The sequence below is a fragment of the Idiotropiscis lumnitzeri genome, chromosome 13 (assembly GCF_059441095.1).
Source record: "Idiotropiscis lumnitzeri isolate Australia: NSW breed Sydney's pygmy pipehorse chromosome 13, RoL_Ilum_1.0, whole genome shotgun sequence".
NCBI classification, from domain to species: Eukaryota; Metazoa; Chordata; class Actinopteri; order Syngnathiformes; family Syngnathidae; genus Idiotropiscis; species Idiotropiscis lumnitzeri.
In genome coordinates, this window is record NC_142403.1 from 17637715 (window position 1) to 17654101 (window position 16387).

Genomic DNA, 16387 nt, shown 5'->3' on the forward strand with positions numbered 1-16387 from the left:
TGTGCACTTTTTAAAAATGCATCATGTGTGTTTTAATTCCATTTGTTGGTTGAGCTCAAACCCATGTATTTCCCCCACAAAGTTAAAAATGTGCAGGTGGTACCCACCCTCTAATGCGCAAAAGTGGATTTTTTCCTGTAGCGATAATGATGCTCAGTTTTGGCACACGCGGAGGTATCGATTTAATAATGTGGTTATTATAGTGATTGCGGCTCGCCTCTCTTTCGTAACCAATTAGGGGGAACCAAAATATTCGGAACGGCTTTCAAGTTATTTTAACGGCAGCATTTGAGCGACTGATGATGGTTGCTGTACCTAATAAAGTGGGCTCTGATATATGACCAAATTTTACATTGTATTAAACTTTTATTTAGACCGAAATAGTTCCATTTGTAAAAATAATTAAATAAAATAGAAAAATGAAGCAATGCACACGCATTCTTTGCAGTATCGGCACACACACACGCACACACACACACACGCACACGCACACTGCCCTTGTGTCCTTCAAGTCTAAGGAAGATCTATCGATCATTGGTCCAAGTATTGACAAGGTGGCGAAAGAAATGAGCATAATGATTTTCTGGTAAAGCTCCTTTCTGTCAAATACACGCACTAAAAATATAAAGCATAAAGGTATCAGTAAGCATCCTCATCATGATGAAACTTTGCAAATATTGATAGAACGAATAAAAAACAATGCATTTTCCCACAGCGCATATGGAAGCGGTTAGGCCAATGGAGGTGGAAAAAAAAAAGTAATAAAAGCTCTTTTTGGAGTAATTTGACTGTCACGTCACGCATCACTCAATCCTATTCTTTACGACAACGTCACGCAAAAATGACGAGCGTCGCGATGCTTAAATCGAGACAAGCTCTCGGTGTCACTCCGGTGCGTGTGGGTGGTCTCAGATGTCAAACAAAAGCGGCAGTTGCAGTTGAAATCAAGAGAGAATCAACATGAAAAATTAAAGGGAAGATGGCCCACGGGTGTGGGTGTTGTTTGTTGTGGTGTATTTTTCTTTTTTTTTTTTTTTTTTTTTTTTTTTTTTTAGAAAACAAGAAGAGCATAGGTCTATTTCTGCCCGCCGTAGCCTGTAATCTTGTATCGTGCATGTCTAAATGAGACGCCTTTCGATTGTGTGCTGTCATATATTTCATGCAAGGATTCTAATGGACTGTTGTAACGTCTGCGGGACAGCCAGTCGTCTGATGGAGGCTTTTGCGCAACAATTTTAGGCACATCCGAACACGATTGCAATGCACGGGGGTCTGTTTTTATTGGGATTGAGAAATGTGTTTATCCGAATTCTAAATTGCATCTATGAATTCTAACTTCATAATACTATATTGTAAAAAAAATAAATAATTTCTCTTAATGGGCATAATTTATGTACTGTGCATTTTGTTAATGAATTTTCACCAGTAGAATCTGTTGATTGTATGACATTGCATATTTTTGTGTTTTATTTCAGGTCTTGAGCAGAGAAATTGAACATGAAGGCAATAAAAAGTGTGATGCTGCTATTTAAAAATCGAACAAAATGTTCAGAATAATTCTAATGCATTCTAAAAAAAAATAAAGCTGCTTCAAAACACAGTTCTTTGGCGGTTCATCAGATTTTTTTTAGAAAGGTGGTATTGTTTAAAATAACACGTGACTCCACAGTACCACTGATTTTATGATGCAGGTAGATTTCATTTTAAGACATCATTTGCTGCTCCTTTGGTGCTATAAAATTAAACTGGATAAAGCGTGTGTTACTTTATTTAGCACTACTGCGAGATATATCGTAAAAATATCATCATCGCGATATTGACTCGTGCAATAAGCTTTATATGGAATGGTATGCTTTTATCTGATTTTGACCAACCATATATATATATATATATATATATATATATATATATATATATATATATAAATATATATATATATATATATATATATATATATTAGTGCTGTCAAGCGATGAAAAAAATGTTGACTAATTATTCGCAAAAAAATTGCAATTAATTAATTTTTTTCTAACACTATTTTTTGTGATGCTTTTAATAGGTATTTACGTGAATAGTAGCTTATAATTAATGTAAAATCACCAAATACGAAGTGTATTTTAAATCAAAGAGTCTTTTAATGTCTTTCTTTGAATTTGGATATGATTTAAATCGAATATTCTTTTACAGGAACTTTTGTTAGAAACAATTCTCAAAACTTATACTGTACATTTTTGTAAGCACCACACTTCAGCAGTGTTTGTTTGCAAGGCCCTGCTAAAGATGTACAGCTAATATGGTACAGTGTTTTGGCTTTGCAAGATAAGCAAATTATTTTTTGAAGTAAATAAAACTGAGTTAAGTGAGTGATTTTTAAAAAATATATATATATAATTCGTATATAATGTATTTTTTGTTTGTTTACTCAAGTGTGAGTTATAAATTCTATTTTGGGCTTTTGTAGCCTATGAGAGAAATAAAACAACCGTTCAGCTATTTAAAAAGAAATGACAAAAAATCTTAATTTAAAACATCCTAATGAAAATATCCTGGTCATGACAATAATAGTACGAATGATCATTGTTTTACTTTTATTCGCTTATATTACTAAAAAAAAAAAACGTGTTTTTGTGGTGGTGTAGTTTTTCGGACTAAAGATGAGGAAAAATCTTGTGAAATTGTTATCAGTCAAAACGTGTTTCTTTTTTTTTTTTTTTTCAATTTTTGGGGAGGGGAAGAAGGATGCAACATAAAACGCGTCTCATTGGTCCATTTTGCTCCAGCAGCAGCAAAACTGTTCCTGGACTAAAGAAGCAAGCATACAAGCATGTATTGGTTTTCGTTTCAAAGCCTTTGAAAAGCGCCGATGTTGCGCCACAGGACAGACAAAACGGGGTCATCCCTCCCACGCCTTTCATCCGCAATAATCACGTTGTCAAAACACCCGCAAACGAATTTGTCCCAACATTTGCGCACAAAGCCTCCCATGCTGGCTCCTTCTGTCCACAAACATGCTCCGCTCAAAAAAGACCACTGGGCCTGTTTTGGGGGTCCCCCACTGCTTCTTTTCATCCGTGTTCCGAGACAGCTCCGATGACATGAAAGCGGCCCCTCGCAATCGCGAGGGCCCTTTGAGAACATTGCTTTTCAGGGCTCCCAAATGCATGCGTGTGTGGCTGCACCGGACTGGCCAAAGGGGGACCCCTCACTGTGCGCGCATTGAGTCTCCTCGGGCCGGGGGTCCGCGCTGACAACGTCAACAAACGCTGGATTAGGAGCCCCAATGAAAATGCTGCTACAAATTAGCAACGAAAGCCCCCTTAATTCGCTCCACAAAATCTAAAGAGTTTAGAGGGATATTGTCCATTTTCAATTACAAGCCACCAAGTTTTGCTCAGAGTAGTTTAGGGCCCTTTGGAAAAGAGGTCCTTTTTTTTTTTTTTTTTTTTTTTTAGTAAGAAAGGCAAGAGCGACACACGGGATGAATGCGTCCTCCTCCCTCACCACCGCACCCACTGATGTTTTTGACATATTTAAATGAAATGTGTATGAATGAAAAGCCCCCCCCATCATGATTCATTCATCCTAAAATTACGTTTAACTGCTCTTCCAATGAAAAGATTAGAAGTAGATTTTTTTTCTTTTCAAATCCACAAACATTTATTATTTTTGTCATTACAACCCCAAATAAAATGACCTAATGAACATTTTTTTCTATTGGCAACACATGACATAAAATTGTATGTGAAATACAACTATGAAACAAGTTTGAATGGATGTAATGTGCTTTTTTTTTTACCAACAACAAAATATTTTAAAAAATCACCTTCTACAGGAGATTTGGGGGGTGATGTATTTTTTTGTCCTTTGCTTTTCCAAGTTAAAAACCTGAGTTGTCTGTCTCATGTGTCACCACGCTATTAAAAACACAAAATGTCACGTAAAAAAATGTTAAATCACACTCCTCGGGGTGACACGTTGAACTTAGCGGTGTTATTTCGCTTACAACACAAAATGGAGGCCGGGTGAAGGCCGGTTTTAATGGATCATTGTTTCTTCAAATGCACCTATTTACAAAAGCATAAATAAACCCTCTTATGGAGCCAAAACACAATATTTATCACCCCCCCCCTCACCCCAACACGCCCCCCTCAATAATGTTCAGCCTACCTTCACATAGGACCACACCACATTTGGCTTTATTAATAAAAATATGTTCAGTTCGGGGCAGGGTTTTTTTTTGTGTGTCTTCAGAAAGGGCAAGTGTTCAAGTTTTTGCTGGGGAAAGTCTGCCTGTGTGGGCCGGGCTGCAACAAGTCTTGCGCCAAGCTCAAGTGGTTGGAAGCCGAGGCCAAGGCCGGGCTGAGCATGGCCAGGATGTGCGCCTGCCCGCCCGGCTGCGCGCTGTACGACGACGCGGCGGAGTTGGCCGCGCCGATGATGTTATCGATGGAGAACGACGGCCGACTCGGGGCGCTCGAGTCCGTCTTGACGGGCGCCAGGGTCGGGTAGAAGGGCTTCCTCAGGTCGGGCAAAGGAGGGGGCGCCGCGGGGAAGATGGGCGAGGGCAAGGTGCACGGCGCGTTAGGGAACGGGAAGGAGCCCCCCGCGTGCGGGTGGTGGTGCGGGTGGTACGGGCTGTGGGCGGCGTGGAAGTTCTGCAGCTGAAGTCCGTAGCTGTATCCGTACGGGCTGTATCCGAACCCGGGGAGGAAGCCTCCGGCGTCCCGCAGGATCTCGTTGCCCTGGTTCCTCTTGAAGCGCTTCCGCCTGCGCAAGAAGCTCCCATTGTCGAACATGTCCGCCGAGTCCGGGTCCAGCGTCCAATAGTTGCCCTTGCCGGGGTTGCCGGGCTCCCGTGGGATTTTCACGAAGCAGTCGTTGAGGGAGAGGTTGTGCCGGATGGAGTTCTGCCAGGCGGGGAACTTCTCGCGGTAGTAGGGGAACCTGTTGCTGATGAACTCGCAGATCTCGCTGAGGGTGAGCCTCTTTTTGGGGCTCTGTAGGATGGCCATGGTGATGAGCGCGATGTAGGAGTAAGGGGGTTTCACCAGGGCACTTTTCCTCGCTTTGTCGCCCACCAGGACCGCCCCGGGTTCGGCGCCGAGGCCCATCTGCTCCGGCGGGCAATCGGAGCTGCTCAAGCCCGGCGAGGACGCTCCTTCCTCAGCGTTCTGGGAGTAATTATCATCGGAGTCCAGGTTGAAATCGTGGTGCAGGTATTTCCCGTCCTTTCCGACGGACAGGTCCCCCCCGACCACGTCAATGTCCACATCATCGGACAATGCAGAGCTGTCGGACATATCCGTCCCTAAAGTCATCCTTCTCGTGCACCCCCCACTCCCCTCCTACCGAGATGGTCTCCTCCTTGAGAGCCCACCGATACTCTAGAACCGAACCAGAACTTGACTGCACTCGGGTCGCCGAGCACTCATCTCACGCATGGTTCTGGAACGCAAAAGCGAGAAGTCAAAAAAATAAGTTGGACCTGTAGTCTTTGGTCTCTCCCGGAGCTCTGGGGGTGCGAGTGTAATCCAGCAAGAAACTTCTGCTCGCCTCTCTCTCTCTCTCTCCGACTCGCTTTCTCTCTCTCCTTCCCCCCCTCTCGCTCGCTCTCTTTCCAGGCGTACAAGTCAATCACAGATCGTCGAACTTCCTCCGATCCACTACAGCCCTCCCTTACTACTTCATTCCTAATGTGACTTTTCAAACTCACGCATGTACAATTTAAAAAAAGATTGCGTACATAAGGGCGCACAAAAAAAGCCACACTAGCCTCTTCTGCTTCTTTTATGTATTTATAGGCTCACTCTGGTCACGTGATCGGTGACGCAACACAGGAACTGGGCCTAATTTACATATCATAACTTAACACATATTTTTTGTAAATAAAATTGCATGCAGGGACGAAGAACCGTAATACGAGTGATTTAGCTTTTTCCGTTTCTGACCATGCAGTCCAAATCGATCGCTATAAAATATATTTTTGTTGGTCCCGTTTCGATGATAAATGTCATTGAATCAAATTGTAAGGCATAGAAATAATAACCATTTTAATATTTCAATGTACTATATTTTAGTGTAATCTTTTTTTGTGTAGTATATATTTTTCTTACCAATGATTATTGGAATTATTATTGGTTCTTGATTTGAATTATTTTGCGCAATTAACCGTGTACATTTGCTCAACTATTATTATTATTATTATTATTATTGACGTATTGTTTTTTATTTGTGTATCTTGAATGTAAGGTATTTTTGGCAGTTTTGAGTATTTCTTGTTATTATTTTATACTTGTTTCGTTTTTAATTAGTTTTCATTCATAACATTTTTTATTAAATAATACTGGCCATGCAAGACCGATAAATCATCACCTTATGCCGGGCAGGTATAGTCTTAATAACTGTTATCTGGCTCATGCTCCTTTTTTTTCGTTTCGCAGTGAGTCACAGCTTTTTGTCCCCTCCCCTTTATTTTAGCGCTGAACTGTACCTGTATACCAGAGTAAAATACCAGGCGACGAATTTTGTTGTTCTATGTGCGTGTGTGTGTGAGAGTGTGTGTGCGGGTCCACGTACGGCCCAAGCTTAATTGCATTCCTGACGTGTTATGCTTTCACACCTTCACAGAAATAAGATAATATTTAATAAAAATATTTTTTTAGATATTCAACCGACGGAAAAGTGTAGTTCGTGACTTCTAATTGTGCACATAAATCCATAAAAATAAACAAAGGGTAAAATATGAAGGCAAGTGCAAGGGGTCTCGTGTCAAAGTTTAAGTGAGAGACGCCACCTAGCGGTCAGTATTGGACGTTAGCGAATGACTTCTGACGAAAATATATGGTGGGGGAGAATTATTATTTGATCCCCTGCTGAAATTCTCAAAAACACATAATTTTACATACGAAAAATATGAAATCTGCATTTACAGGGGAATATGTGTAATAACTGATTTGCTTGTTGTTCAAATACTGATTTCTCTCAATAAAATGCACAACATTGGAGAACTTTAATTGTGTTTTTAACGCATTTTCGATTGACATTTTGTCTGCCACCATAATAAACAACCATAAAAACTAAAAAGTTGTTAAGTGAGCCAAATTATTAATTTGATTGAGGACCAATTATTTTCTAGACCACAACATCACCTGCACGTCACACTTGGTGCATGTAATGCAATCAAACCATATAAGTGATTTTAAATAATTACTATGCATTATTTTATCACTTCCCTTGATGCTTGCAGGTCAACATAATTTCTAGGAAACGTTTGTCCTGAATGTACAATCATTTTATATTCAAGTCGTCCATTTATATACAGCTTTTTGTTTGATTTTTTTTTGTGCAACTTCTAACAAATGACAATTATTATTTTTTTGATTATCTGCTTTCATTTGTCTATTTGCATATGCACATTATTCGACTCAATTCCACCATGAGTCCGTGGGTTTTCATTAATCTTGATTTGTGAGGTTAAAGCGCCCTCTGCTGCTCGTCAGGGAATACAGCATAAAATAAAATAAAGTAATGATAACTATGATGGTGATAAACAACAACAACAACAACAACAACAACAACAACAACAATAATAATAATAATAATAATAATAATAATAATAATAATAATAATAATAATAATAATAATAATAATAATAATGAAAGCCCGCAGTCCATCCCCGGCATCTACAGGATGAACCCCAACGAAGAAATGATAGAAGAGCAATGAATTAATACCATTCTGATGGTGTCAATAAACAGTCAGCACTTTTACTGAATTGATCTTGGATGCTTTTGCTGCTGAGTTTATAATCCGATATTATCCCAATAAATGAGAATATGAATTTGTCATCATCTCGTGGAAGATCCTGTTGCAGCAATTAAAGTGGGATACTCTGAGTAGAGTCATAAGAATATTTGGCCAAATTAAAATCAGGAAAAATGTCACTTTTAGCACTGAATGTGAAGTTGCCATTTTAAGAATTCCTGCAACCATTCTAATCTCCCTTTTTTGTTTTCTTTTTTTTTTCCAATAAATGTATTTTCACTTTTAATTGTTAAAAAACAGATTTTAGTATTTGTCCTATGGATTATGAAATTTAATCCAAAATATGCTGCCTTGTGAAATCTATAGTGGTTCTTTTTTGTAAAAGTCATCCAGTCGCTGCAGCAAAAGTCTTCTAAAATTTCAATATAACAATTGTTGACTTTTTTTTTTTACATTTGTAAAGTTTTGAGAGATTTTACATTTTAAACTTTTATGCCTGTGACACGCTGACATAATTGAAGATTTGTCCTGATACAACTATTTGGGGCTAAATTATATTTAATTTTTGGTTTTGTATTTATTATATTCAATATAAATTAAAATTTAAATCTCGGGCCGTTGTTTATTGCAGCAGACAATATAGCTTCTTTATTCTTTGACGTGTTCTTTATGTAGTACACTATTGCACTCACCCCTAAGTCAATAAATATAAGTGATCAAACGAAATTGATCTTTTATACTCCAAATATATGCAAATTGGGTGAACATAACGTAACTGGAGAGCTCATTTAGTTCAAAATGCATTTATTTCAGACTACTGCAATTATAAAACATTTAAAAAATAGAAACGTATATACACAAAAACGTAAAACAAACCATTTTAAAGTTTATAAAACACTGAAATCTCTGAGAAGACGTCATGGAATGTGTCAAAATATGAATGGCTTGGAAAAGGTGGAATGTTTTCACACAAGGCTTGAATCCTTTTGCTGTCAAACTAAATATAAATGCGAATATTTTATTTTTTTTAAAATGTCCTTCAACCGGGTTGTCACATGTATCGTTCCAGTCCCGATGCAAAGTTGGCCTGTCTCATGTAAGAATTGTTGTAAGTGTTCATCGGGCCCGAGAGGCCCAATAGCTGCTCCGTGTGTTCTGCGCACGAGCTCGGCCGCAAAGCCGGCAGCGAGAGCCTGTTTCCCGGGCAGTACACTTGAGAGCTCCCGGGCGAGAAACCGGACTGGGTCATGCCGGTTAGATTGGGAGGCGAGGCCGGGGAGGAGTAAGGATACGCCGGGGTGAGATTGGAGGAGATATTGGAGGAGATGCCCCCGCTGTTTCTGCTCAACATGTTGACGGACTGGTTGACGGTTTGAGTCTGGAAACAGGCCGAAGGGTCCCCCCCGGTGACCGAGCAGCTGGAGATGGAGGTCAGATCGCCCCCGCCGAGCCCCTGCAAAGCTTGCGGGTTGAGTTCCCCGACCGTTTGAGGGCTGATGATGTTGTCGATGCTGAACATGCGCGGCTGCGCTTGGCACACGCCGGCAGACGTTTGGTAGTGATGCAACATGGCCGGGTGCGGCGAGGAGGCCGCGTACCCGGACCCGATCCCCGCGTAGAGGGTGTTCGGGTAGGAAGGCCTTCCCATCGGGGTGGGCGTGAAGGCGCTGGAGTTCTGGATGTAACCCGGGTAGGTGCTCACATCCGTGCGCTTGAAGCGCTTGCGTCTCCTCAGGAAGCTCCCGTTGTCGAACATGTCCTCGGCAGCGGGGTCCAGAGTCCAGTAGTTGCCCTTCCCGGGTCTGCCGGGCTCCCGCGGGATCTTGACGAAACAGTCGTTGAGGGTCAAGTTGTGACGGATGGAGTTCTGCCACTTCTTGGAGTTCTCCCTGTAGAACGGAAAGCGCTCCATGATGAACTTGTAGATGCCCCCCAGGGTGAGTTTCCTCTCGGGGGAGTTGGCGATGGCCATGGCGATGAGAGCGATGTAGCTGTAGGGGGGCTTGCCCCGCTGCACCGGCCTCTTCCTGCGGCGGCTACCGGTGGGCAGGTGCTCCTGATCCGACTGGCCCAGCACGACCCCGTCGTCGGCGTCGGGGCTGGTCCCCCGCGGTTCCGACTTGATCAGGACGCCGTCCTTGGAGCGGCCTTGCAGCATCAAGGGGGGCAGCGGCGAGTCCAGGCTGACGTTGGGGGACAAGACCACCGGGCTGACCTCTGCGGGAGAGTGCTGCGTCTCTGCGGTCATGTTGCACATGCCAGAGTAGTACGAGTAGTTTGCCAGATTCATAGAAGGCAAAGAAGTAAACAGTCTATATTCCAAAATATATATTTTTTTTGGGAAAAGCAGCCCGTTTCGCGTCCTCCTGTGATGGGTGCTTAGTGTCGTTCCAGGTGAGATGCGGAGGCGCTGACAGTTTTATAAGGGTGGGGGGGGGGCAATGACGCAACTGGCTCCCTGATGACGAAGCAGCAGCTGCACCAAAACTTTCTTGTTTTTTTCGTTTTGCGTATTGGTGTCAGTCTTCCAGTCATATATAAAACAAGAATACATAACATTTATTGGTGTTTCACCTGTTTGTAATCCGGTAATCAACCTCCCCGTATAATCTCCATGTATATTAAAAAATATATATAAATAAATACTAAATAAATAAATAAATGCACGTGTTGTTTGAATACAGTATGAACACAAAAATGCCAAATTTTGTGTTAGTGTAAATAACTTTATTTGGTACCCATGAATTTTAAAACCAGAATTTACACAAGAAAGTGCAAAATGCTCTCAGATGTGCTCTGAGATATTAAAATTAAGATCATTGTTAATTTTTTAAAATTATTTTTACGTTTCCAAAGATCCATCGTCCTCCCTTTTTGGCAATACATGCATATCAAATGTTCAATTAGAAAACTTTGAATTATGTTGTAAGCAAAGATTTTTTTTTCCTTCAAAAGAAAATCTTCCAAATCTCTGCAACTGTTCAATATTTCTCATGCAGACATTTCAACACAATCTTGTGGCATTTCCAACCGCGAGATATCAGCTCATCAAATAAAAATGTATTTAAATCGTAATTTTGCTTTAACGGTATACATCATCAATGTTGCATAAAAGACGGAACCAGATGAAAGTTTACATTTGTGCAGCTATGTTCAATTTTCCTCCTGTGTCAGGTCAGTGGACTAAAAAACTAAAACCACACCCACAAAACCTATTTTTAAAGTTAGTTGTTTCCTCTTAAATAAAACAAATCATGTGGAGGAGAAAGTGGAATATATGTCCGTGGAAAATGATGGAATGGAAGTAAAAGTAGCGCTTTGAATTCGGAGTCCTCGCCGCTTTGCTGCTCTCCCAGCATGGCGGCTGTATACTCAGAGCAGAAACAACACTCGCCGAGCTGCTCCGCGCTACTGCAAACCCGACGGACAATACGGCAATTGCTAAATAATAACAAGCCACTGAAAACAAGCAATTGAGCTATCAAAGCTTTTGGGCAAGAAAAGTAAATATCCCTTCATTTCATTTTCATTTTCCGAAAGTGATCGTCAAACAGTGTCCTGGTCGGAGACAAGACGTGTTGTCTTACGGATTTTCGAGTGAAAACACGGTTCTACACGCAACTGATATGCGGACGACTGTTTTTAAATGTGGCGGTGCGAATTGATGACTTAAGTAGAGACGGGGATAACGCTAATTGCGGGCGTCAGAGGAACATCCAGGGCCATCAAAAATGTATTTAAATATTTCATTTCGCGAGAACAATGAAAACGCTTCAGTCTTTATTTTTCTTCTTTTTAAAGAAGCATTTTACGTGTGAAACATTTAGCATTCTGACGTCAATGAATGGATACAATAATAAGAAGCTAGCGCTGTTGAGCTAGCTACCTTGCATGATTGCGTGATTTTCATCTTTGCCATCTTAAGCGTGTCTCTAAAATATTACCGCAATGCTGTTTTAACATTAAGCACATTTCTACCGTCGCTTTGTGTCATGTTCTTTGCGTTTAATCCTCGCTAGGGAAGGACTGACAAACGAGCTAGGTATAAAGCTAGCATAAAAGAGTTAACAGGTTTATTTAGCGTCTTTCGCTTTGATCACCGCTATCCAGCATATCTTGTGATCACAGCCATCTGGCCTTCCACATACAGCAGAATATTTTGAAAAAAAATGAATCCTAAATGTTTTTATTTGTTTGTTTGCTTTACCGTCAACTGGCAACGCTAAGTAGCTAGCTAGTCATTTGCCGGACTATATGCCGCTACTTTTTTTCTAGATTTTGAACCATGTGGCTAATACGACGGTGCGGCTTTTCTGTGGATTTTTCTTTCACCACTAGGGGCGCTCTATAGTTCAGAAAATACGCTCAATAAATCTTTACGTGACATTTCTTAATCATTTCTTTGCATGCCTATTGGCCAACAACCCACACAGCTAACCTTTGGCCAAATTAACGTGTTAAAACATCTGCGAACCGGAGAACTATGTCAATTTACAAATCTGAGTACTGTTTTAGCACTGTTTGAATGTTTTTTTTTGTCTGATTAAATTGCTTGCTGTTGTATAATGGCCTGTAGCTGGATGCGCAAGAGAGAACGAGTGAGTGCAGAGGTGCAGTCGAGGTATAGGGAGGCTCCGGAGTGGGTGCGATGACAGGGGGATTAGCAAGAGGCTTCGGGCCCCGAGGCAGAGGGCCCGTTTCCTGGTCTGAGCCCCTGTTTGTCCTGGCTGACCTGGCAGCTCTGGGGGCAGATCCCGCTTGGATACGGTCCTGCTCCCACGCCTGTCTGAAGCTGTTAGCCACTGGCTGTGAGTCGCTAGCTGGGCTTAGTGTTGTCTGACTGAGCAGCGGTCGTGGCGGGAGGGGGGTCCAGTCTTCTCTGGGGGGGGTTACTTTGTGTTGGCGAGCGAGGATGACGGGAAGCGGGCACCTATAGTGGACCCATGGTGATGATGAATGGCTTTGAAGTTATATTCAGTATATACAGTACGGGATTACTCAACCATATCTGTACATAGGATGGATACACAAAAACTCCCCTATTTGAGTTTGCTGTTGCATGAACTCCCCCCTTCATTTTGCAGCCATTAAGCATTGTTGCCGTGATGTGTTATGCTTTGGATGATGAGCCTTTTCCTTCTTCTGTTGTATTTTCCCATCAGTCTTGATTGGTCGGTCCAAAGAATGTGCTTCTTAAACATTTGAGGCTTTAACTGCAAAAGTCTCATTTGGGATTTCCTGACACCCCCCCCCCCAAAAAAAATCATTTACTGCCATTGACGGCTAAAGACGTCAAAGGTTTTTTTTTTTTTTTTTTTTTTTTTTTTACTCGGCTTTACGACCAAACCAAACACTCCCAGTTAGTGGCGTTAAGCAGCAATTTTAAACAAAGGGCTTTTCTGAGAAAAAAATATATATATTTTGGAGGCATCATGGCATATAATGATTATTTTTTGCTATTTGTGAATGATTTTACAATTTTTTTTGCCCCCATATCATAAAAAAATTCCCGGCAGAACCCATTTCATTTCGAGTATTCTTCCACAATGGACACGAGAGGATGAGAGAGGCCTGAACAAAAGTTGCTGAGTTAACACTTGGAAGCCAGTCATTCGCAAAAGTGGCCCAAGGGGACGCGAACCCGAGAGAAGGGGGGGAGGGGGTGTGCATGAGAAAAAGAGTCTGAATAAAAGAGTGAGAGACAGAGAGGGAGTGACATGGGGAGAAAGACAGGAGAGAGCGCAACCTTTTTCTTGCTCAAGCCCATCAAGTACGGGCCAGGGCTCCTGAAAACGCAGGGATTACCAGGAGAGCGGGGGCCGCGCTCGCCTGGGTCGCTTCACTGCCCGGCTAAAGCGCTGCACACGGTTCTCACACACACGATCATGCTTGCTTGTATGATGCACGTCTGTGATGTGCAAACTTTCACACAGCTGATCGAGAACCAGCGCGTGTAAAAGCATTCAAACTTCGAAGAGAATTTAATTGATGCAACGCTCATCTTTGTTGCTAGGCAGATTTCATGGCGCTCAATTATCGCCCTGCTTTTTTAAAAAATTTTTTATAAGTGATTGAAATTGATCGACAATATCTGGCCGCTGTCAGCCAACGTCTCATTTCTGAGAGTTGACAAGCCTTTAGCGTAGCTAAATGTCCGACATATAAACAGTTGGGGGTTCGTGTGCGCATTCCAATTTGTTTTCCACCTGTGTTTACCGTGAGAGAAGTTCCATCTTCCAACATGAAATTCCCAGTGACTTCCCGACATCCCCGAATCCTCACACTAATATTCAGCCATGTAAAGGATCACACAGCGACATCCATGTTTGACCACTCCCGACATGGTTAAAGTTGACTTGTAGTGCCTGCTTGGACAAACACCTCCAGGTGAACTCCCCTCTGACCCCCGGACAGGCTGCGGAATCGTCCGCGTGGAATGAACATCCGAGCGAGGTCACGTCCGAACGGGATAAGCTGGCCAATTACAATATTAGGAAATGAGCGCCACGTGCAAAGGCTACGGGCCGTCTGACCAAGGCTGTGCTTTTTTTTTTTTTTTTGGGCGGGGGGGCCAATTTAGCCGCCTTTTCAAATACTAGAATGTGCTGTACGGTGATTTGAATTGGACAGTGTAAAATTGTCTTATTTTTAGGGTAAGAAAAAAACAACTAATGAATAAAAAAAATTAAAACGGTTATATATACTGAATAAATAAAATAATAAATAAATAATTAGGATGTGATCTGGAATTATTTATATTGCGTGGCAGCAAGAGTTCAAATAAATGTAATTGGATTTTGCCACAAAGGGCTGAGTGTAGAATTTTGAGGGGATATAAAATAAAATATTAAATAAAAATATTAAATAAATAAATTAAACAATTAGCTAAAACAAAAAAAAAACAGCACAACAATGTAATGAAATTAAAAAAAAAAATAAGAACAAAAAACAATGAAACAAAACCCAATAAAACAAATTCGGGCCCCCCCCCTATAGAATATAAAATACAATAATGCCCTGAATGTTATGAAATGGCTCAGTCCGCAAAAAGTGAAATGACGTCTTGACTTTTTTCTCAATCCACTTTAAATGACAAATTCCGAAAACGCAGAAATGCACGAACACGACAGCATGTATGCGCCTCTGTGAGATGACGAGGTCCGCGTGATGTGGTCACACTGGTTGGTTTTTTTTCCCCCCGCATAAGGCAGGCATTCCCGGAAGGTTATGTGGACCAGACGAGCAGACTGGACAGAGATGAGTAACGACTTTACCGCAATGGGAGGAGGGGCTGGCCATGGGTGTGGACTGTTCAATCAAATTTAGCCACAGGTCACTTTACGAGGAACAATTTGAGAAGATCCGATGTCACTTGATTACGATTATCAAAGGCTCCTTGGAAAGATTTTGTGCTTGGAAGTTGGGCTGGGTATCGATTCAAACTTCCAAAATTGATTTGATTCGATACACAAGGGCCCAATTCGATTAGATTTTTGATTGACGATTCACTTTGATTGCTTCTCGATTCAATCAAGGATTTCAGATAGGAACAATTTGACTTTTGCTTGGAAGGCTTTCTCAGAAGAATTAATGCTTCAATTAATACAAACGGCTTGCTGTAAATTGGTGTATCGGTAAAAATGTTTTATTTTTATTTTTATTTTTATTTTTATTTTTATTTTTATTTTTATTTTTATTTTTATTTTTATTTTTATTTTTATTTTTATTTTTATTTTTATTTTTATTTTTATTTTTATTTTTATTTTTATTTTTAATCATGTACGTTTTATTTAACATGATCTGATCAGACGTTACTGCGTCCGCCATTTTGTTTTGACAGGCGACTTTCGCGTGGTGAAAAGCTCTCGCGAGACACGTGTAGTCATGTAAATTTATGGGGGAAAAGACGTTATTAAAAGTATCGATATACGGTTTTATGAATCAATATCGGAAAATCGATTAAAATCTTTTTAAAAATTTTTAAAACCATTCCTACTTGGAAGGGGTCTCTGCATAGCGCACACACAAAAAGAAATGTTGTGCTGTTTATTCCTAACCCAGGTTGGGTTTATTATTTTGACCCGACAGATTGGGTTCAAGATCAGATTTAGACGAGCTATAGCACTCAAACAGTAAATTCAATGTAATATTCTTCAAAATTCCGATGGATGGCTCATTAGGTAACATCAGCTTTGGATCAAGGTGATTGGAGTTCAAAAGCAAGGCCCATTTGGGTTACTTAATGGACGTCACAGTTTCGGAGCAAAGTGAGGGGGCTTTGGGGGGGGGGGGGAGAGACAAGGACCTTCTTTCATGTCTCCTGATGCTGCTGCCTTTCAGTCCTGCTAAATCTTCAACACCGTCCGTCTCTTCAACCGTTCTCTGTTTTCGCTCTCTGTCTTAAACATCGGAAAAATAAAGGAAACAATCCATCTCTGTTAAGATATTCAAATTCAATCAACCAGGTGTCCCGGAATATCGAATATTTGCCGTCTGTGCTTGTTGTCCGCCTCAAAGCAGAAATGGGCCGTGGTAGCATTGCCTGGTGCTGAGAGACGACTCGGCCTTTACACAAATGGTCAACCTTTAGCATTGAAATTCATTAAGTTGTGAAAGGTCAGGA

The 16387-nt window shown here is 41.2% G+C and overlaps 2 protein-coding genes across 2 annotated transcripts; both read right to left on the minus strand.

Moving 5' to 3' along the window:
• Positions 1-4168: 4168 nt before the first annotated feature.
• Positions 4169-5629, minus strand: foxd2 (forkhead box D2). Its single transcript, XM_088313071.1, has one exon. It carries the CDS (start codon positions 5316-5318, stop codon positions 4248-4250), a length of 1071 nt encoding a protein of 356 aa, XP_088169197.1. The 5' UTR covers positions 5319-5629; the 3' UTR covers positions 4169-4247.
• Positions 5630-8815: 3186 nt separating this feature from the next.
• Positions 8816-10140, minus strand: foxe3 (forkhead box E3). Its single transcript, XM_088313070.1, has one exon. The coding sequence runs from the start codon at positions 10052-10054 to the stop codon at positions 8816-8818; it is 1239 nt and encodes a 412-aa protein (XP_088169196.1). The 5' UTR covers positions 10055-10140.
• Between the last annotated feature and the right edge of the window lie 6247 nt (positions 10141-16387).

Bases quoted from the DNA above. Each gene is read 5' to 3' on its own strand.
- foxd2 (XM_088313071.1), bottom strand. From the start codon at position 5,318: ATGACTTTAGGGACGGATATGTCCGACAGCTCTGCATTGTCCGATGAT.
- foxe3 (XM_088313070.1), bottom strand. From the start codon at position 10,054: ATGAATCTGGCAAACTACTCGTACTACTCTGGCATGTGCAACATGACC.